The 23189-nt window shown below is 37.5% G+C and overlaps 1 protein-coding gene across 2 annotated transcripts in view; it reads right to left on the bottom strand.

The window, feature by feature from the left end:
* Positions 1-371: 371 nt before the first annotated feature.
* Positions 372-23189, bottom strand: part of GAP43 (growth associated protein 43) — a 96671-nt gene continuing 73853 nt past the window's right edge. Inside the window, exon 4 of one of the 2 annotated variants that reach the window (XM_023213807.2) lies at positions 372-1070. In XM_023213807.2, coding sequence (XP_023069575.1) covers positions 982-1070 — 89 coding nt within the window. In that variant the 3' untranslated portion in view covers positions 372-981. The remainder of the gene's footprint in view (positions 1071-23189) is intronic. The other variant, XM_023213815.2, reaches the window with a different exon arrangement.

The raw sequence follows: 23189 nt of genomic DNA, 5'->3' as shown, positions 1-23189 counted from the left end.
GACCACATTTAAAAATGAGGCCTTGACAGAGGCAGTTAAGTTAAAGTGAGGTCATTAGGGTGGGCCCAATTTCGTATCACTAGTATCTTTATAAAGTGGGGAAATTTGGACACAAAGAGAGGCATAAAGGGAAGCTGTGAAGAGGCACAGTTAAAGATAGCCACACATAAGCCAAGGAGACAGGCCTGCAACAGATGTCTCCCTTGAGGGCCGGAGCTATTGGTCCTGACAAGAGCCTTAGGCTTCATCTGTGTTTTCTTTATCAGGGTTGTTGGTCTCAAACTGAGAGGAGAGGAAAAAGATGAAATGTAAGACCCTAGCATGTCCAACCAACTAATGAGAAGGTAGAACAGAAACACAGAGCCATTGGACCTTGATTACTCTCATGATTTATTAATATTCAGGTTGAAAAAGGAGCCTTAGAGCCGCAAGTTTACGCTAATTGGCACATTTGCTTTATTTATTTATTTTTAAAACAAACTGGGTTTTTTGAATTTTTTCCTTTTTGTTCATTCCATCACATTGAAAAGGAGGAAAACAAAAATGGTTTTGAATTCACTCGATATTTTGGACTCCTCAGATGAACGGAACATTGCACACACACTTGGAACAGAGAGAGAGATAGAGAGGAAAGTGGACTCCCACAGGGCCACACGCACCAGATCAAATAACTTGGATACAGTGCAAGAATTTCCCAAAATGATTGAATCATCATTACCAAAAACTCGCCATAACAACACCAAGAAACAAAAAATGTTTAAGCCACACTGTTTGACTTGGGATCTTTCCTGCTTTTTTTTTTTTTTTTTTTTTTTTAAATGTTTGCCACACAGAGAGAAAGAGGGCTAGTGGGTGGGAAAGGACAGACTCACAGACGTGAGCAGGACAGGAGGGGACTTCAGAGTGGAGCTGAGAAGAGGTTAGGGAGAGACAGGCTCAGGAGAGGGGAGGGTGGGGATGTGGAAAGCCATTTCTTAGAGTTCAGGCATGTTCTTGGTCAGCCTCGGGTTCCTCTTCTTTACCCTCATCCTGCCGGGCACTTTCCTTAGGTTTGGTTTCATCTACAGCTTCTGAGAAAGAAAACAAGATAGGGTGGGGGGAAAAGGAGAGAGTTAGTATTCTGTCTTATCTGTTCATACAATGGTGCAATGAATTTCTTCTTTTTATGTCATTTCATAAGAGCATTAAGATTAAAAGATTATTAATAGCCCAGTTAATATAAGTTCCTAGTTCAGAGGAGTTTACCTCAAGGAAGCTGTTCAGTGGCACCTATGGAAGAACTCAGGAGCAAAGGTATGTGAGTGACAAGGAGCCCACTTAACAGGAGGTACTGTGGTCTTTAATCTCTCAGCCTTACAATCAAGGTATCCACATACAGGATCTTCACATAGGGAATCAACGACAATCTTGTATTGCTGTTCTATTAGTGTCAGAAGAATTGTGACAGATAATTTATGTGGACCATCGAGCATCCATTCCAAATTTCTTACCACTCATTTCCAGTATTGGAAAGTGAAGTAGTTGAATTTTCAGCTCCTGTGGGACAGCGCTGGTCAATTATAGAAGTCGAAGTCCCTAGAGAGGGCAGAGTTGGGTTTTGCCCTTCACATTCTCCTATTCCTGATCACTTGGACCTCAAACAACACATGGCACTGTAGCAGCTGCCTTGTGACCATGAAGACAAAAACTACACACTAAGGATGGTGGAGCAAAAAGAAAAACTCATCACTGAGTGACTGTACTACTCCTAGATACCTTCCCTCAGAGACAAGTCACTAGCCTCTTTAAAGCATTGTAATATAATAGTTTTCAGTTTCTTGCAGCCAAGTGCATTCCAACTGAATACACTTATCCATAGGGAAAGTACTGCCTTGCCTAACAAGGAGGATATAATGTATTTTTGAAGAAAAATTTTCCCTTGGTTTCCCGACAGAACTCAGTCAACGAGTTTACGCTACCTGATAGTTTACTAATATGCTAGCTTGTGGAAAAAGAATTCATTTGCTTTGAAACAACTTGTGTTACCAAAGAATCAACTCCCTGTGTCAGGGTCCCCCAAGACCACCCCTAGGTTCAGTGATTTGCTAGGAGGACTCATGGGACTCAGCATGCAGTCTGCTTCATAACTAAAATCTAGTGCAGTGAAAGAACACAAAGCAAAATAAGCAAAGCAAAAAGTTGTGCATGGGCAAAGTTTGGAGGAAACCAAACAAGTTTCTAAGAGTCTTCTCCCCATGGAGTCATCCAGGATGTGCTTAATTCTTTCAGCAATAAATTACCATAACACATGGAAGATGTCATCTATTAGGGAAGTTTAACTGAGTTTGCGTTGGTAATTGGTCATGTAGGCACCCTCCACCTAGCAGGTATAAAATTCAGACTCCCAGAAGAAAAATAGATGTTCAGCATAAACCACATTGTTTGTACTATGGTTTTAGGCACCTGGAACCACTCTTATCAGTTAAGGAATGATGAGAATCTTCTCAAAATCCAAGTTCCCAGATGCCAGCCAATGGTCAACTTTACAAACAAGCCTTTCTAAGGACAGCAGTCCCAGGCCTACTATATTAACTGTTTTTGTTTTTGTTTTTTCACCTCAATCCCTTATATTGACGATGCCTGTGTCTTAAAATGAAGCTATTGTTATTGCTTGTCCTCCTCTTAACAGCTACTAGGTGCTAATTATTCTTGGAAAGCTAAACTGAAGTCCATGGAATTTTGTTAGGCTAACAAATTTGTGTTTAATTAGAAGACAATAGACAGTTTGAAAACCCTTGAGCGAGGAACATAATACAGCTATGCTTTGAGGAGATTAAACTAGGAATATTAAATAAAATGGTTTTGCTGTATGTAGATGTTGAGATTAGATAAATGGGGTCATTAAGGAGACCATTAAAAGAATTCATCAAAATGTATGTCTCTTTTAAATCAGCCAGCTACATATTTACATTCAGATAAAGCTGAATGTTTATACCCACCATTATTAAACACATTTCTGGAATTTCTTCTCTGAAACATCTATCAAAAAACATTCTTTTAAAGCTCTTCAGTAGCAGAAATGCTTATTTTTTGAAAATAGGTTAGACTTTTAAAATCTAACTAGACTAGTCTGGTAAATAATCAGCTACGATAGGTAACTTTACCTTATAATACTCACTTTTGACTAAGGTTTTAAAGTCTGACTTATTTTATAGGGTTCATAACTCACTATAAGCTATTCATAAAATATAGTTATTCTAGTGATGCTACCTACTACTATTCATAAGGTTTTTTTAAGGCTACAGCTTTCCAAAGTGACTATGATTACCTCTTGAACAACAGTGCACCTATATAAGTTTTGCATGAAACTAACTCAATTCTGATCATTCTAATACTCTATGCATTAGCAGTATTCCTCAGGAATTATAAAAATTTTGGTGTGCTAATGAGTTATTTAATTTTCTACCAGAAGAAAGATTCCAGATTTATTTCAGTGAAGTTCTTCTAAAACAATCAGGAATTCTTTTGGAGAGTTTGCTTATTTCCCTAACCCTGCTCAAACCTTTGGTATCACAAGTATGCCCAAAGTAGTTTACCATCCTTATCAGTTCCAAGAAGCAGTGTTTTTAGTGCCCTTTTCAAACTGCAAAATAAACATAATATTGGTTTACACAACCCAGAAACATACAGAAAGATAGTAGCTACACGAGCAAGAGAAGACTTCAAATCTCTCCTACCAAAATAAAGATATGGGAGCTATTCTGTATGCTTAGAGGGAGATCAGGAAATGAGAGAAAAAGGGAAGTAGACCGGGAAAGGTGAGAAATGTATGTTTGTTGAATAAAAGGAACAAAACTCAAAAATGCAGAAACAGAAACCTGAACATTCAGATGGTTCGGAGACTTCCTGTTCCCTTGTTGGAATACAATCAAGTTAAATCCTCCCAATTCTCCCACTTTCTCTTGTCATCCATTGCCTGGTCCTAGGACAAAAGACGAAATTTGGCACAAATCTGTTTATTATGACAGGAAATTATTGCTGTCTGTTCCCTATTGAGAGAGCTTCAATACATATTCATTATCTCAAATCCTTCAAAGTATTTTAAATGTATTTATTAATTTATTTGTTCAATAAGTTCTTACTGGACAACTGCACTGTGCCAGCCATTCTTCTAGGTACTGAGAAAAAAAAAAAAAAAAGCAAAATCCTTGCTCTCCTTAAAGCCTTTCATAGCATACCTTTAAAAGACAATAAAATTTGGGCTGGGTGTGGTGGCTCACACCTGTAATCCCAGCACTTTGGGAGGCTGAGATGGGTGGATCACCTGAGGTCAGGAGTTTGAGGCCAGCCTGGCCAAAATGGTGAAACCCCGTCTCTACTAAAAATATAAAAGTAGCTGGGCATAGTGGCACATGCCTGTAATCCCAGCTCCTAGGAAGGCTGAAGCAGGAGAATAGCTTGAACTTGGGAGGCGGAGGTTGCAGTGAGCAGAGATCCTGCCTTTGCACTCTAGCCTGGGGAACAAGAGCATAACTCTGTCAAAAAAACAAACAAACAAAAAAAGACAATAAAATGTATAATAATGGAATGTTACAAATGAATGGACCCTTTAAGATCATCCAGTCACCAAACCATGAACTCTTCAAGGGTAACAGCAGTACCTACTTCAGCTCAACCTTGAATCCCATGTCCAGCATAGAACCTAATTCAGGAAAGACCCTCAGTAAATATTTGTTGAGTGAAGGAATGACTGGACAGTCTCATTTTACAGGTGATGACACTGAAGTCTAGGTGCATAAAGGAACTTTCCCTAAATCATATGACTTGCTTAGGACCAAGCCAGAACGAAAACTCAGGTCTATTTGTTCAGGTTTTCTGATTATATCAGGTGGCCAAACTCATTTTACCAATTCAGCACTAGAAACTAAGCAGCTAGGGTCCACAGGGTTTTAGTGACCTATAAAACTTCAGAGATTAAAAAATGGTTGGCGCCAAAGTATAAAATAAAAACCATAGAATTAAAATTGATGAAGCTCGATTAGATGGCTACAAAAGGAAATGTTAGCTGGAACACATAAAACTCTATCTATCTATCTATCTATCTATCTTTGAGATTAAAGTAATTTTTTACTTGATATTATTGAATATTAAGCAAAATATTTGCTTTAAGTGAATGGATGACTAGTTGGCAGAAAATAAAGTGGATCAAGTCAATGGATGCAGTGAAAGTTTTATAGACCACCAAGAAATTATGGGGAGGAAAATAAAACATGGATGGAGGAAACAATGTAAAGAAACAATCTTTTACAACCTCCAAAGTGAGATAAACTAAGAACTCATGATAACATTTTTTTTAAAATTCTACATCCAAATGAGGGAACAATAGCCAGATATGGACAAAATGCCTGCTCTAGGTAGCTCTACTTTGGTAGGAGACTGCATGTGAGTTTGGGAAAGGTTTTAGCCTCTGACAAAGCAGAACTTATTATAAACAGAATCCAACTTTTGTATAAATAGGTCTATTTAAGCCTGAATACCAGAGGGAACATTTTGATATTGCTAGCTTATTCTCCCACTGATGTCAACCCTAGATAAATCATTGCAGTGATAAATCATGTTGACCGTTCAGTTTACATCTACATTTTCTTACCTGTTCTATTCAGCAGCTTAAAAAAAGCTGCCGGGAAAGAATTATGAATTATGACTTACCTGGTCATTTGTATAAAGTATTTAGCTATAGTTAACATTTTCGAGCTTACTATGTGCTTAGAACAGTGTGAAGTATAGTTGTATCATTGCATTTAATTCTCACATCTACCTTAATCACTCCATTTCACAGCTGGGGAAACTGAGACAGAGGAAGACTGAATGGTTTACCTAAGGCCACACTGTAAATTCCAACCTAGGACAGAGTTATCGCAGCAGCCCTTACTTTAGTTGCTTTCCCTGGTTTTACCTTTGCCCAAAAAGAATGGATGAGTTCAGAGTGATAACTAAAGCAGGGAGTCCAGTCCACAGCTATGCAGGCCTGAAGCCCACAATGTTTAAAAATTGTCCCATTAAAAGCAGCTAAAAATGAAAGGAAGAATCCTGATTAGTCTTCTGTAATATAAAATCTGGTCTTGGCAGTTTCCAGCACTAATTACATGATTTGTAAATGCTAGAGATGAGTTAACATGTAATCTTTAGTACTTTGTGCAAAATCTTTGATCATCATGGTGAATGTCAAAGACGAATGACTGAGGCCAGCTGGTCACTCCAATTACCATGATCCAATTAGAGTAAATAGTCACATTCCTCATCTAGCAGATCAACCTTCCTCTGAGACAGTTACTACTTCGGAAGACGCTATAGAGGCTGAAAGATTGCAGTGTGATTTTCAACACCAAGTGACATAGAACAAGTGAGTAGAAGCAATGACCTGGAGCTGGCAAATGAAAGTCTGGAAGTGCTAGCGTGAGGGCTGAAATCCAGCAAGGTGAAGCATAGAATATGCTTGTTCTTTTTCAGTTTGCCTCTAAATAGTACTTTTACTTGTATTAAACATGAAAACCTAATATTAGTACTGTTATTTTGTTTAAGACATTATAGGGGCCGGGTGCGGTGGCTCAAGCCTGTAATCCCAGCACTTTGGGAGGCCGAGACGGGCGGATCACGAGGTCAGGAGATCGAGACCATCCTGGCTAACATGGTGAAACCCCATCTCTACTAAAAAATACCAAAAAAAACTAGCCGGGCGAGGTGGTGGGTGCCTGTAGTCCCAGCTACTCAGGAGGCTGAGGCAGGAGAATGGCGTAAACCCGGGAGGCGGAGCTTGCAGTGAGCTGAGATCCAGCCACTGCACTCCAGCCTGGGCCACAGAGCGAGACTCCGTCTCAAAAAAAAAGACATTACAGAAAAACAAAAATGAGTCACAGTATTATGGACTAAATGTTTGTGTTCCTTCAAACTTCATATGTTGAAATTCTAACCCCCTAAGGTGATGGCATTAGGAGAAGGAATCTTTGGGAGGTAGTTAAATCATGAGGGTAGAGGACTCATGATTGGGATTAGTGTCTTTATGAAAGAGACAACAGAGAACTAGCTAGTCTCTTCCACCGTGTGAGGACACAGCAAGGTACAGAGAAAGTTGGCCCTTAGCAGAATTTGTCTGTTGTTTATAAGCCACCTAGTTTATGGTATTTTATTATAGCAGCCAAAGACATTTGGGTTATATGTGTGTGTATTTGTGTGTGTGTGTGTGTGTGCGCACGTGTATGTATATAGTGACCACTGAATGAATTTCCTAAGACTATTACTATTATATACCTAGTGATGGCTTCTCCCCAAATCCGTCTTTACCAGGGCAAAATCAATCCCCCAAATCCAGTTCTATTATAAAACAGAATGTGTCTAAAACAAAAACAATAAACAAAAACTGATGATGTGTTTTAGTTTTAGATTTAGTTTTAGTAGTTTAGGCTTTTTTTCCTTTTAGGGGAAAAGTTTTTTCAAGACATAAATTTTTCAAGTGGAACATGGTCCTATTTTCATGAGTAAATAACCTTATTTATATGAGAGGCTTAAGCTAGAGGCTCAAAAACTTGATTAAATTATTTAATTAAGTGGATTAAATACTCTTGCTGTGCCATGATTTAGTCTCAAAAATTATATTCAGTCATTTGGACGGATACTGTTAGAATCTGATAGAAAGCTGTAACCTGCCCATGCAATGGCATTTTAGCCTTGACAAAAACATTGCTCTTCCAAGCCCAAAGACTGCTTAGAGATTACCACCGCGTTCACTGGCAGCCTCAATGAATTTTGTCATTTCTGTGTTAACTTAAAAAGAGAAAGCTAACATCACAGAAAGTAAATTCATACATTATTGATGCATCGTAGTTCAAGGATCCTTCAAAAGGGAAGAAAGAAAATGTTTTCGTTCATTCATTTATTCATCCAGTGAAAGAAATTGAGTCTTGCTATGTTCCCACACTGCTCCATGAACTGCAAATATAGCAGTGGTGACACAGCGATGAAAATACAAAGCAAAAACCTCTACCTTCTTGGAATTTATATGCTAGCAAATTACTGTAACAATGTGTTGTTTATTGGAGAAAGAATGGTAAAGGAAAGAATAGCTAGGTAAGAAGCACTCAGCCCTAAGGAGCATAATTTGTCCTGGGTCACTTCTGTTGTATTTGCAAAGCTGACTAACTTGAATGAATCTCAGAAGTTTTGAAAAATGAAAAAACCATAGTAGTTTCCATATTCTTGATCCACAACCACAATTCCTAAGAAAGATCAAAACCACACTAAGATAGCAATAAAGATCTCAGTTATCTCTGCATGTGTTTGCAACAATGTAATGGTAGCCTTAAAAGACTCAGTGGATTAGGTGGATAATTTCACAGTGGTCCTTGAAAGATATATGCCAGACTTGCTCTCTGATTCTTGCTAAAATAGAGTCTGGAAGCAGTTCTTGCCTTTATGCATTCCATTCATTTCCTCGAAAGGGTGAGAATAGCATGTCGATGCATTCTGTTGGTGAGCAAATACCAGGAGCATATGCAGCAGCGGCTGCTTGTGTGCTCAGCCAGGCAGCCTGGTTGCAATGCTGCTGGAGGGATGGCGATGTTCCCAGCTGCCATTGCCTACGCTGAGCTCTAATGGCCCTGTTTTCTGGCTCCAGTCCAGGCCCCTGCACAGCCCTACATTACTGAAATTAGGTTGAGTGGATTTCCGAGTAAAACATTACCTCTTGGGACCTGCCCAGCTCTCCCCAGCCTTGTCAACATTGATTAAATAGAAGCTGCTATCATCCTGGGGCCATGCCCACAATTACTCTACCAATCACCAGTGGGCTGGGTGTTTGCTTCTTTTCCCTTTTTATTTTCATCTTTCTTGAATATTAAGCATCATCACCTCAAAAGCTCAAAGGAAAGTAATAATAATAAAAAAAAATTTGGCAGCTAACTCACATATGGCCCTTTTGTTGCTCACATAGTCTTTTTCTTTAGCTATATACCAGATGTCCATCTGGATCCTGGATCATGGCTTTCAGTGGTCACTGTAATCCACATTTTGCTCATTTCATCACCATGTTTCACATTTTAAGTTTCTTTCAAAACACTGAGCCAGTATATTTCATTTTAATGTAAAGAGAATTATGCAAATAACACTTCTGCCCCCATTCCTTCCTTACTTTCCAAGCACTTGAAAGAGAGAATAACCTTTTTGCTAATAATACTATATACTTAGGGATTTCAAAGAGTAACCAAGAAGAAAAATCAGAGCCAGCATGATGGGGTCCCAGCGATATCTGCCATATGTCATCTACATGTCTACTTTTTCCCTCAAGTTTAGGCCTAAGACCAAGCTGATTCCTATTCTAGCCTAGACTTTGCCACTAAGTAATCATATGACCTCAGAGAAGAATGCCTTCCCTTTCTTTGTCTCAGTTTCTTAATCCACACATAATGTGAATAATAATGCCTACCCTACCTTATCTTAGGTTGTTTGGAGCTTGAGGGAGGTATTTGAAAGTGCTTTATAAAATCTAAAGTGCACAATGTAGTTTGTCGAGATTTTAATCCAATTTATGGGGTTTGAGATTTGCTGAATTTTAATCCAACCTTCAGGAAATGAAGGATTTGGGAAATTCACTCAACCTAATTCTAGCTGCCAAGTTTAATAGTCTTGAGAGGAAAAAAGCAATTCTTCCCCTTCCCCCAAAAAAACTTCTTTCCCAGACAGATGATTAAGATACTTTCTCCCCTAGAATGTTTCCATAAAGTCTGATTCTGATGAGAAAACAAAGATATGAGTGACTAATTAATTAGAGAGCAGTACTCAGAAAATAAAGATACGAGTGACTATTAATTAAAGACAGCTACTCTTATAAAAGCTACGACAGAATATAATATTTCTAGTCTACAGAACAAAAGACAGTGTTTTTATCTGAATGGAGAAAAAACCCAGAGATATTTTTTTAAAAATTACAACTAAAGCCAAAGAAGGTACAAGTTGACTAGCCTTGAAAATTTCTTAAAACATTATTTATAAAGAATGTCTACCAAATCATCAAAAATTAGTGTTCTCTCTTCTTCCCCAGCTAGAAACATGCAGAAACATCAATAATTTACATGGCTTGCCTACTTGCCCTCAATAATTTTTGGAATAAGATGAAGTAAAGATGTTAAGTTAAATGATGTTAACTTTATTTTTTACCATTACAATGAATAAGTCAACTTCTAAAGGTTGAAAATTAAAACAAGAAATTCGGGGTATTTTCACGTTAGTATAACAGTCAAAATCACTCCTTCATTTCTGCTCTCAGCTAAATTACATGTTGAGCTGTCAGTGGAATCTGTGGGTCTACTGAGGCATTGCTTCAGTTTGTTTGGGAGTTGGAGGGAAGAGGTAGAATGCAGAGTCAGCCTAAAGATAAACACTAATGGCTCCGACGGCACTGAGAAATTATGAGAAATGCCATGTCGAGAATAGAAAAGTAATGTGATAGTGAGTGTTGTTAACTAATAGTGATGATTAGAGACATTTCAACCTAGGAATTTTTGTTTTCCTCCTTTCTGTTGAAGTGTGTGTGTGTGTGTGTGTGTGTATGTGTGTGTGTATTTAGAACTGAAAAATCCCATGTGTGCCCAAACTTTATCATGGACTTCTAAAGACCTGAGTTTCAGGAGCTCTGTTCTCTCAGCATTTTCAAGTTCTTATGAGCTTGCCATAAATTGATTGTAAGTGGCCATTATCACAGTTGCAGTGTTGGCTCACAGCACTTTCCCTTCAAATAATTTCCTGAATTCTTTTTGAAATAAGGACTATTCTATTCTCCCAGGGGAATTCCAAATACATGCGTGCGAGTGCACACACACACACACACACACACACAAACACACAAATGACCATGAAGAATTTATAGCTTTATTTAAGAAGTTTGATATATGGTATAACCACAGAACCCTAAAGCTTGAGAGATACTTTAACACTCAATTTCTTGATAAGAAAATTGAAGCTGTAGGAGAGTAGGTAATTTCTCTATGGTCATAAAATTGAAAAAGGCAGCACTGAAATCCAGGACTCCTGACTCATAGCCCAGTACTCTTTCCTTTATCTTATGATACTTTTCTAGGGGACTGGTGCAGATGACATTCAAAACCCAAAAACGTGCTTTATCTTTATGCTTTGACAGGCTGGATTCACTGAGACAATGAAGCTGATAGTTTGGTTTAATTATTTTACCAAACGTAAAAATGGAAAAGAAGGAAAAAAAAACCAAAAACCAAACATAGGCTATATTCTTAAATAATTTGAGTAGACATAAATCGTAGAACCTAGGTTTCATTTTGGGAGGGTTCATTTTTAACAGAATTTTATTATTAACTATTTCTTTTTACCCAGTTTTCACTATGAAGGGACAGTAAATAATGAAAATTTTTTGCTATGAACTGTAACCATGGACACAAGCAAGAGGTTGAAGAGCTAATTGGTCTCAATAAAAAGAGTTTATATATCCTGGAAATTTGGTTCAAAACAATTTTTAATGAACTTTTCAGAGATTTGAACTAAACCAAATTATAAAACAAAGACTGGAATAAGCAGAACCATCTCACTGAAATTCAACTACAGAAGTGCTTTTTTATATTGATCAATGAATCAGAAAAAGATTTTGTTATTCTCTCTCTTTAAATACTCCACAAATCAGTTTAAATCAGGTTTAAAACCAACAAATATGTTTTAAATATTTGAGTTAAAATATCTAAATTATTTTCAAACAAAATTTGAATTTAACACTTATTTCACTCAGTTCAAACTTTTCAATTTTCACAGCAAAAACTGAGTCAAGGTATAGCCTATGATATCTACAGAAAAAAAAAAAGAGTAGGCGAATAATTTTTCTAGGTTGACTTAGAATGTGATTTCCTACAAAGCAAACTTTTGGGAAACTTTTATTTTATATGGTAACCATAAGTTATCTACATTGCTTGGCACATTATAGTGAATCAGCATTTTAAATTGTAGTTCTCAAACCATACACATGAATCCGTGGGCGCTACAGTGGACTCACAGGAGTGCCAATATATATTTTTAAATTTGAGAGAAACTATCTGTTGGATACTGTGCAATATAATATTATTAAGCTCCTTGAACCTAACTACCTAAGAAGCAGAGGTTTAGGGGTGCCGTGAAAAAGTTATCGACCCATAAACTGAAAAAGTTTGAAAACGTCTGTTTAAAATTAACATTAAAATCAATTGCTCATATATATATGTATATGTTCATGTATACTTGAAAAATGCAGTAAACATTGAGAATTCTGTTTGAGACTTTAATCTGCTATAAAGGACAGTTACAATATAACTGATTATCCAGTAATAACCTTTTTTCATATTAGCATTTTAAAAAGCTACTTAGTCAATGTTTGTACATCACCTTGAAAATGAAAAAGTGATTTATGATTTGGTTCATTAGCATATATTCTTTGACATAGGCCTTAGAGTGAAATAAGCACATTTATGTTATTGTTTTAGAACATGATCAATTTACCAACCTTTAATTCTAGGAGGTCAATGTTAATTGTATGTACTTAAATGTGTTTAACACTCTGAAAAGAAGTTTACAAGAAACACATCAGTAATTTCAACTCTACATCTCCCTGTTTTACTCCACAGGATCCCAGATAAGAAGAATCCCAGCTAGGCAAAAATCTGAGCTGGGATTTCAGTCTCCGGCCTTCACAAACTCAATTGCCTAAGAGGCCAGGCAAACATTAATGTGAAAATCTGGCTAAGGGTAAAATTGGCAGTGGGGTCTGTGGGGAATTGGAGAGTGCAGGTTTTGCCTAAAGGCATGAAAAAATGCTAAATAACTCTCGTTGGAAAAGCAAGAGGTGGCAGGGTGTCTGGAGTAAGACATGTAAATTTGTGGACTCTGACTTAAAATGAAAGAGGTTCCCATTAATCAAAATAAAAGTCTCATACTTGCCTACAAGAACTAACCGCAAATGTGCGGTTCTGAATGACAGTGCTCCTTTTTCTATTTTACTAAATTTAAATTACTGGCATTTAAGATTTTTCAGTGAAGTAAAAATAAATAATACCTGTTTCAAATTTTATAAATGTCCCACCAAGCAAAAAGAAATAATAAAAAAAAAAGTCAGTTGTCAATATCATCTGTCCCCTCACTTGCCATTTAAATATTCTACAACTCCACATCCCTCCACATGCCTTTCAGATGTTCTACATTCCTTGTAGTAGATGCTGTTGATGCCCCTCTCAGATCTTCTTTACCAGGTCCATGCTCTCATCCCCCAGCTGCCGGAGGTGTTGGCTGCTAACAGCCCCACCTAACACATGGGTAAGGGATACAAAATAGGAGCCACTTCAACCTGGTTCCTGAGGGGTCATGCCCCTCTGCCTACCATGACTCCACTCCAGTACCCTTGCTTTTGGACAAAACAACTTCTGTGGTACAATTTGTGCTTCAGAGCTCTCTGTTGGATCAGGCTGAGACCACATTTTCCCCGAACTCTCATCTTTGCCTGGTGTCTTCCTCTGCCCTATCTTCTTTTCTCACTCTCTTATAAGTTACCACCAATAAATTACATTCACAAGAATTCCCTTCTTGGACTTTGATTATGGAGAAATGGACCAAAGATATCTCTTTAACCAAAAATTAAAAACTGGAGTTGGGAGGCAGACCAGCCAATGATTTCAGAGAAGGATGTAGTAAATCTTCAAGGTTGACTCATTTGGATATATTGCTTATAATTCCTATGATCCAGCTCAACTACATTTTCAACCTCCAAGCTTACACTAAACAGAATTCATCACTTCATTCTCATATGGAAGTTGTATGCCTTGCACTATATCACAGTTCACGGTATCTTTTTAGTCTTCAGTTGACTGTGGACTAAATTCTCAAAAGAAAAGTATACATTTGTTGGTGTTTTAACTCCACAAAAGCAGAGATTTTTTTTTTTTTTAATTTGTTAACCAATGAATAACAAGTACCTGGAAACATGCCTGGAAAGTATGTTTCCAGGTAATTGGGATGTGTGTGTGTGTGTGTGTGTGTGTGTGTGTGTGTGTGTGTGTGTGTGTATAGATAGATAGATAGATAGATAGATAGACAGATAGATAGATAGATAGATATAGATATATATCTTGAATGCTTTGTGACATGTAGATGTCACCAAAGTAATTGAAGTAACCCCAATTACCTCAGGCAGAACACCTGTGGTCCTACAATGTTACCATGATCAAAGGAAACAGCAAAAGTTTGTAAATTTAAAAATATTGGATTATAAAAAGGAAACCCAATGCTATTCTGTTTCATAGCCATGAAAATCATTATCCCATCATTCTCCATTTTTTTGCTAACTTTAATTTTGTACCTATCTTCTAATTTTATAACCAAGTATTCATATATAAAGAAAAACAAAATAAGAAATAGATATCTACTATAAGCATAACTATTTTTAGATGTACAGAGTAGTAGTTAAGAGAGTTGATTCTAGAGCCAGCGTGTTTACATTTGAATTCTGTCCCTTAGGCTGAGTGCAGTGGCTCATGCCTGTAATCTCAGCACTTTGGGAGGTTGAGGCAAGAGGATCACTTGAGCCCAGGAGTTCAAGACCAGCCTAGGCAACATAGGGAGACCCAGCCTCTACAAATAATTTAAAAATTAGCTGGGCATGTATCTGTGGTCCCAGCTATTTGGGAGGCTGAGGTGAGAGGATCACTTGAGCCTAGGCAGTGAAGGCTGCAGTGAACCACTGCACTCCAGCCTTGGTGACAGAGCAAGAACCTGTCTCAAACAAAAACAAATAAATGACAAACAAATAAATAAATAAAGTCTACTTCTGACACTATGACCTTGAGTAAATTACTTAACCTCTCACTGCCTAATTTTTCATAATATTTCATAACAACCCCACCTCACATGGGGTTGTTATGACAATTAAACGTGTTCATTTAAACTCCATATACATAAATGACATATTTAAGTAAGTGCTTCTAAGTGTTGGCCATTATAATATGACTAGAAGGAATCTAACATTGGTTAATGTTTACTATGTGCCAAGCATTGTGCTAAGAGGTTTCACATATAGGTAATCAATATGCATCTTCGCTGCTTTCCCATTTCTTCACAAGTAAAACAGGAATAAAAATATCTACCTCATAAACTTGTGCCGAACATTAAATGACAATAAAATTTTAAAAATGCCACTTCTTTGCTCACATGAATGCCTAATAAATGAGTTATCTTCAACATTTTCCCCTCTAATTTATGCTTATCCAATCATAACTCACAGTCAAAGAGAAACTGTCTTCAAATATCCTGACAAAGAAAGAGAAGAGTCTCTCTGACTTGTAAAGTTTCTGTTTGTAGAGTGAAAAAAAAAAACCAGTTTTTTGATAAAGGCTTTGAAGTCAGGGACCAAAGTCTAAAAATGATCACAAAGGCAAAGGTGACCATTGGCCAAACTTGAAGGGCAGCAAAGAAGAAAGTCATGATTCAGTGATACAAGAATTAAAGCTACTAAGCAGTAATGCCTTCAAGGGCAAAGACTTTTCTGATATCGATGGTATTTAAAAACAGAACAGCCTTCTCTATTTCACATCTAAAGAATAGCAGCCAGTTGATTAAACAAACAAAAACCTTACCTTTGAACTTAGCTTCATTTGTAGTAAAACTATGTTTACCATACTGAATGAGTAAGAGACCAAGTCGCAGCCTACCCCCAGCTGGGTAGTAAATCTTGCATCAAGTAGGTAAGTTATAGAGAGAATGGCAATTCTCCAGGCTTAAGACATTCCATCCAACTTCAAGAAAAATTCCCTTGTTCAATCATAATGCTAAAATCCCACACTTGAAAAGGACCCTAAGATTTCTTTTTAATAATTGATCCCTTAAGTTTCAGGAAAATGGTAAGATGCAATGAGATTTTTTGGCTTTTTTGTGAGAAAGTTCTTCTCATTTCCAGGAAGTACTGAAGTTATTTGGGGACAGGCATATGATGAAGGAGAAATCCTTTGAGAAGACTGTGCTGATGGAGTTATTGTTTCTACTTATGCAAAACACTCTCTCATTTCTGGACCTTCTCAAATAGGGAATCCCAGCAGACTCTGAAGAATAAAGAATCCGAATGGGATAGGAAGTGGCTGTTCTCTTGAAAGATTTCCAGGCAAAGAGATGTCATACTTCTTTTGGATTCTTGTTCAAACATGATTGAAGTTAGCACCAACCCCCACCCTCCACAAAGGATTTTCTATAATTCCTCTGCTGCATTCTGGAGGAAGTTAATAATTTTCAAAAAATTATACCTCCTGTATTTGATGTTAATTATTTAGGTCCATACTTGAGAGGTGAGGAAAAATTAAACAGGCTAATCATGTTTGTTGGTAATTTTTTATTGAATCCACTTTCTTAGCTTTTCCTTCTCACAGTTTTTCACATTCATTGAATGATTGCTTAGGCATTGTACCAGCCTTTTCAAAAATTTGGGTTTTTTATGTTTAGGTATTTCTATTATATCCATTGTTTTCCACAATGACACCCTAGATCTCATCTAATGAGATCAGTCATAAAAGTGTTACTGTAGTAATTCGTGTCTGCCAGACTTTGAGAAAGTTAATGAACTATCTTTCAGTTATACTGATTTCCATTTTAAAATTCAATAAATTATTTTAAATGTTTTAATATATGATGAGTTAACATTCTTTATTATAAAGTTGGTATTTCCAATATTTACCTTTAAAAGCAAAAGCAGACCTAGGTTTGCCAAATCCCATGATCTGGTATTTGATTAAATGATTTAATTATCTGACACCAGGGTTAAAATACAGAAACTAAAGCCAGACATAATTTTACCTCTGTAAGAATGACACCAATAGTGACTACAGCTGCCTAAAAATATTTCCTATTTATATCTATTGCTTGGGTAACATTTAAATTTTTAAATAAAAGCACTGCATTCATGAGTCATATTCATTCAGCTCATGCCTTGCCATGGTTCGGCATGATGTGTTTGGGTAGTACTTGAGATTAGCCAGACAATTATTTATCTTTGTTGTTTAATTTTCCCTTATGGCTGTATCTACACAGCACAAAGCAAACTAGAGACTTGGCAGTTGTCTTGTTAATTTTATCAAAGCAAATGGTTAAGCCACATAAATCAGGACAAAAATACAAAATCCGTATATACTGTCACAGACTCAGCTTGTAGTTGTTCATGAAATTACAAAGTAACGGAAGCTGAAGGAGACCTTAGAGATTATCTGATTTCTGCCAGGCGCGGTGGCTCAAGCCTGTAATTCCAGCACTTTGGAAGGCCGAGACGGGCGGATCACGAGGTCAGGAGATTGAGACCATCCTGGCTAACACGGTGAAACCCCGTCTCTACTAAAAAATACAAAAAACTAGCCGGGCGACGTGGCGGGCACCTGTAGTCCCAGCTACTCGGGAGGCTGAGGCAGGAGAATGGCTTGAACCCGGGAGGCGGGGCTTGCAGTGAGCTGAGATCCGGCCACTGCACTCCAGCCTGGGCGGCAGAGGGAGACTCTGTCTCAAAAAAAAAAAAAAAAGAGAGATTATCTGATTTTAGTTCCTTATTCTCTATGAGAAAAGCTAAAGATGAAGAGTTTTTGTGACTTGTCCAAAGACACACAGCTAATTAGAATTCAGCGATCCTCCATTAGATCATATTGCCTTTCATAGCCTTGGGGAATGAGTATATTACACTGCTTGATTTTAACTTGCATCTCTTCCCAGAGTCTTAAATGTACTGTATTTACTCTACTCCTCTCTCCCGTCTTTCTTCCTTCTCTCCATTCCTATTTTTGTTTGAAAAATGCAAGGTAATTCAATATAATTTTGCTCTAAGGCCTACCAAAAGTAATTTTAGACACTCTGGAGGCTTGCAGAATCATGGCTGAGGATTACTGTTTTATCAAATTCTAACATGTTATGTTCAAATTGTGGGAGGTGAAGTGGATATTTTATGCAGAAAGAAAATAAGTGGAGACTTCTAAAATTAGTAACTTAGGTTGAATAGTTAGCGTTCGATTATGGTAGGCTTCACAGACTAAATGGCTTAAGAGTTACTGGGGAATGAAAATCCAGAGATAGCTAAAATTACTACAAATGCTGTCATATCTAAAAATGTAAGAGATCATTTCACTATCCTGAGGAAGAGGAAATAAAAGTGTAGATAATTCTTCCCATCTACCACCCCCTTCACCTCCAGTGCCAGCAGAATGTTAAAAAGCCAACTGTGAAGGTTTAACTCAGTTTGGGAGTTAATTTTTAAAATATTATGATAACAAAAAAGCCTTGTATTATATGCTTGCATGTGTGTAAATAAATGCAATCTCCATCTCTTACTGGGACAATTCATTTTGCAGTCATTGTGTGCCTTGGCTTCCTGGGGCCTGTCAAATTATGGTGCTGCTTTTGAGTAAAAAATCACTTTAGGAATCAATAGCACTCACTGGAACACAACCAGAACTATATTGAAAAAGTGATATTAGTATTTGTACTGATTTTTCATTCTTTAGTCAAAGATCTCCAAGCTCTTTACTTATTTTTAGTGGCAAAGAATGTTACAGATTTGACTATTTGGGAACACTGAAACAATAAACAGTTAAAGAACAAAGAGTCATGGAGAGTCCGTGTTTTTAGAGGACAGCACTACAGAGTCATGTACGCTCTGCCTATCATATAATACAGCCATTTGAAAAATCATCCCTCACTTTTCTCAACCCAATGTTTATTCCCTCTCCAATAAAGCCATTTTCCAAGACATACTTTACATCTAGAAATTGCCTCCTATTAACTACCTTATTTCAAAATCCTATTTATTTGAAAGCAATCAGAATACATAAACTTCAGTGTAGAAAGAGGTTGTGGAGATCCTCTAGCATTTCCCCACCTAATGCAGGAATCCTCTATGATACCCCAGGCAGATGGACAGCCTCTGCTTTAACAGGCATTCCAGCTCTTCTGTAAATTATTCAGATATGCAGCTGAAATCTACTCCCTCTAAGTTTCTATGGGGTTATGTCGTCTGGAATAACAGAACAAATATATCTCAAATATAGTCTCTTGAACATGATAGCCCTTCAAAAAGGCAAAAATAGCCTCTTTCCTCATAAAGTTACAAACATCTTATTTTCCTCTTCAATCATCAAACTTCACTAAATAATAAACTGGAATTGTGCCATCTTTTCCTCACCTCTCCTTCCTTATTTCTCTGTGAACTGAATTTTAGCTTTACTGTTTTTAATAACAGTGTTCTCCTTGATTTCATAAATATATATATTCCCAATCCTAAGGCCTTTTCTCATTTACCATTATTCTTTATTTTTCCTTAAGTACTCTTTATTTTGACTGTTGACCTTTACCTGAGCACTGTACTCCAGAAAACAGCAACAATTAGCAAAGTCCCTTAACCTTTTGCTTTCTTAAATCTCCCACATCTTTTTGTACTCCAGGAAATGGTTAACCTTGAAGAACACTATTCTCCATATGACTTGCGTCAGCTCTTTCTCAGGACTCCTGTAAGACTCAAGGATGATCCCCTTCTTTACCTGTAACAAGTGCAAATATAGACCTTTCCCCTTTTGCCTGAACCTGATGACAAAAATAGATACAGATACTCTAACTTTCCATTATTTATCTCATGGATGTTTAGCTGAGATTAGAATTGCTTTTTCCTTTGAAATCAGCTACACACAGAGAGAAGCAAATCCTGTTTAGTTGACTGGACTTCCCCTGATTGCAAAACAACACAAAATCACCTCACCTATAACTTGTCTACTCCTTCCTATAAAAGTCTAATGGAAAACCACCCTGCCAAGACATGATCTTCAGACCTGGAGTCTCTTGCAAAAGATTAAGTAAAATCATCTCCTTAACTGTTGGTGCATTTTGGCTTTGACAGCTTCTTAAAATATTCCTCTTTCTTAACTTCAATGAGCACTACATTCTGGATTTATTTCTGCTGTTCTCTAGATTTTCTTTTGCCATTCTGGGTCTAGTTTTTTTCTTTCTGTCCCCTAACATGACCGCAATCCAAGATTCAAGTCTACATTATCCTTGTAGACTCTGTACCAGAAAACTCATTCCCTCTAATGACTTCAATCCTGACCTCTATCCAGGTAACCACCTGATTTATATTACCATAGTCTTATCATTAATCCTTAAACATCACTGTAAGCGTATTACTTTCTTTATCATGAAATCTTAACTCCTTGTCTCATATCCATCAAATTCCAAATTCTACTTCCAAATATTTATGTCCAATCTTGACTCCACTCCTGGCTCCAATCCTGTATCTTTATTTGAGACATCACCTGACTATTATCACTACAAATGTAACCAGATTGGCCTTAACATTCTCTCAGTGGTCCAAATTTAAAACCCTCTCTCCCAAATGCACCTATATCTGTTGATTCTTCTTTGTCAGAGGCACATCTCTCTAACTGAGGCCAAGAAATGGAAAGAAAAGATTTAAAAATAAGAACTGCACTAATACAATTGATGTTAAATACATCAGACTCAAAGAGAATTGAGTCTAGCAATACTGCTACAATTTGGGCATGGAACCAGTAATAGCCAATGGGAGGAAGGACAGGTGTGGAGCAGGGAATGTCTGAGGTTTATGATTATGGGAAATAGTAAAATAGAAGGTCAATAGCAGAAGTAGTCAACATACATTGGAGGTTGGTAGAACACAGCAACTAAAAAAGTCCAATGTAAATCAACCATGGACATTTGGGGAAATCTGTCAGCCAACAATAGAGCCTCCTAATTACAGGTCCAAGAACAAGATTACCATCTCCAAGAGAATGGATGAGAATAAGGCCAAGCCTTAGTCTTGGAGAAACCAGAATCTAAAAGAGATAAGATAGGAATGTAAGTAATGTAAACCAAGCAGAAGTCTAGTTAATGGAACTGTTCCCAAATAAGAAACCAATTATTGGTGTGTACTATTTGACTTGGTGTTGAGCCGATTGTGTGTAGGGCTCTTTAAATGACCCTACCCCAGGAATAACAATGATACTGATTCCAAAGCCAGGTAAAGAACTCATCTGAAAGAGATGGTGAGTGGTGAGTGACCTTACAGAGGGGCCGAGAGGATATATAACAGTACACAAACTGGCATTTCAGGGGGTGGCAGAGAAGATACTAATATCAGAACAAGTAGAGTCATATCTTAACACGTCATTCTGTTCCCAAGGTGGACTTCTTCCAGACTTCTTCTCTGTTATGGATAGTGGTAGCTAAAATAGTCACCTAAAGCCAACAGATCATAATATGAAAGGGAGAGGAGATGGTTGCTCCCCCAACAAATTATCTGACACCCTTGAGTCTGAAACAGGGAACATAACTTTCTTTGGGATTTAAGGAAAAGTGTACTAAATTTAAACATTTTGTCATAGTCTTACTGTCATTTGACTGGGTCATGTTTGATGTCTGCCGTCAATCTGATCTACATGTCCTTGTCATCACTGCTAATTCAGGTGATAAATTTCTCAATGAGTAGTAAAGATAATTATAAACTCACCTGTGCCCTGAGGCATCCTGTGTAATTACTGAGATCAAAAATGGGAAAATATTAGAGACAGAAAAAATAGAGTTAATTTTGTCTTCTGTGTTAGGTTTTCATGAGATTTCAGAGGGAGAATTAGTGAATTCAGGAAGGTGTAGCAATAAATTTGGGGTAAAGATGGTATAGGAAATATTTAGATGTGGAAGAAAATGAGAAAAAGACCTTTTCACTGAAGTTAACTTCAGTGTACGTAATAATACAGAGAGAAATTCTATGGAGTATCAACCACTTACAGCCAAGACTAAAAGGAACACACATATAGTTGAGCAAAGGTGGGCTTATTTACATGTGACAGCTAGAAAGACTCTATGCCATGGAGAATCATGAGGTGTCTCACAAGAAGGGATTAGAAAGGGCTTTATTTGGGCAGGTGTTAGGTGATTTGGAGGTGGTTTTAGGGAAAAAGAACTTTGCTCTGGATTGGAATGCTGTCACAAAACAAGAGTAATTTTATTTTTAGGCATCTCAATAAATATCATCTAGGAAGAGGCAGGAATAAAGTAAGCATCATTATTCATATTGGCCAGGCTGAGGAAATGTTCAGACATTTTATGGTTTGGACAATGTGCATATTTAGTCTGCGTTCAGACACGATTACTATGGTGGTCTTGTTTTGTCCTGATTCATCACACAAAGTGCCCTTGTCTGATGCTGGTGTTCTGCAAAATTGTTTACATTAACAGGAGAACACTAAGGCTAACTTGTGAGCTCCAGGACAGCTCCTGGCTGTTGGAGGCTGCTTTTCTCTTTCTTGAGACAAATAAGGAACAGTTAAACTTGACTTTTCCAGATCTGAGGTGTCATTTAAGGCCCTTTCTTATACTTGCCTATATCCCATTGCATAGTTTCCCATCTAGTAATACTACAGGCATGTAATTCCCCTGAGCATCATAGAAAGAGAAATTACATTGATTGCCCAGACACAGTGAAAAAAATTTTACCTCAACCCAGTGCCATCAGCTCAAGCTCTATCCTGAAAATGCTTTTACTGGCTCTTAAAGATGCATATGACTCCCAATGGACTAGTGGCACTGTTTCCTAATTTAAAATATTTTAATTAAATAAAATCCTTCTTAAAGGAGAAAGAGCAAACCAGATCAGAGTCTGTCACCCCGGTTGTCTTCTCACTGCACTGATATGACAAGACAGTAAGTTGGGGGTTTTCACCCTCTCTCTCATCCCCTCCTTCCTTTAATGGCCTGTCACAAGGAAACTCCATCCAGTGTTGGCATTAATGCCTGCTGTAAATAAAAAGGAAACGGGAGGAAAGAGGAGGAGGGAAGAGAGGGGGTGTTTGATAGAAACTAGATTTGCAGCTCAATTGCAAGGCATCTCTCAGAGTGTCTAGACACCAGCTGCCTGGTTACCATGGAAACCCACTAACTTTGGCTGATGGGCTGAGTAGTAACGACTCTCAGGAGATCTGAGTGGGCGCATAGTGGTAGGGGAAGAGGAAGGAAGGTTGGGAGCGATGGCACAGAGGGTGTTAGAGCAATATGGGAGAGAACAAGTAAAAACAAAATTCTCTTTGTGAGAGAGTGGCATTAACCCTGTTACTGTTTCTCACATGCACATTACACATGTGGTGACAAGGTAC

Source organism: Piliocolobus tephrosceles, chromosome 2 (assembly GCF_002776525.5).
Source record: "Piliocolobus tephrosceles isolate RC106 chromosome 2, ASM277652v3, whole genome shotgun sequence".
Taxonomy (NCBI): domain Eukaryota; kingdom Metazoa; phylum Chordata; class Mammalia; order Primates; family Cercopithecidae; genus Piliocolobus; species Piliocolobus tephrosceles.
The sequence above is the reverse complement of the archived record's forward strand: the minus strand, read 5'-3'. Positions and strand labels throughout refer to the sequence as shown.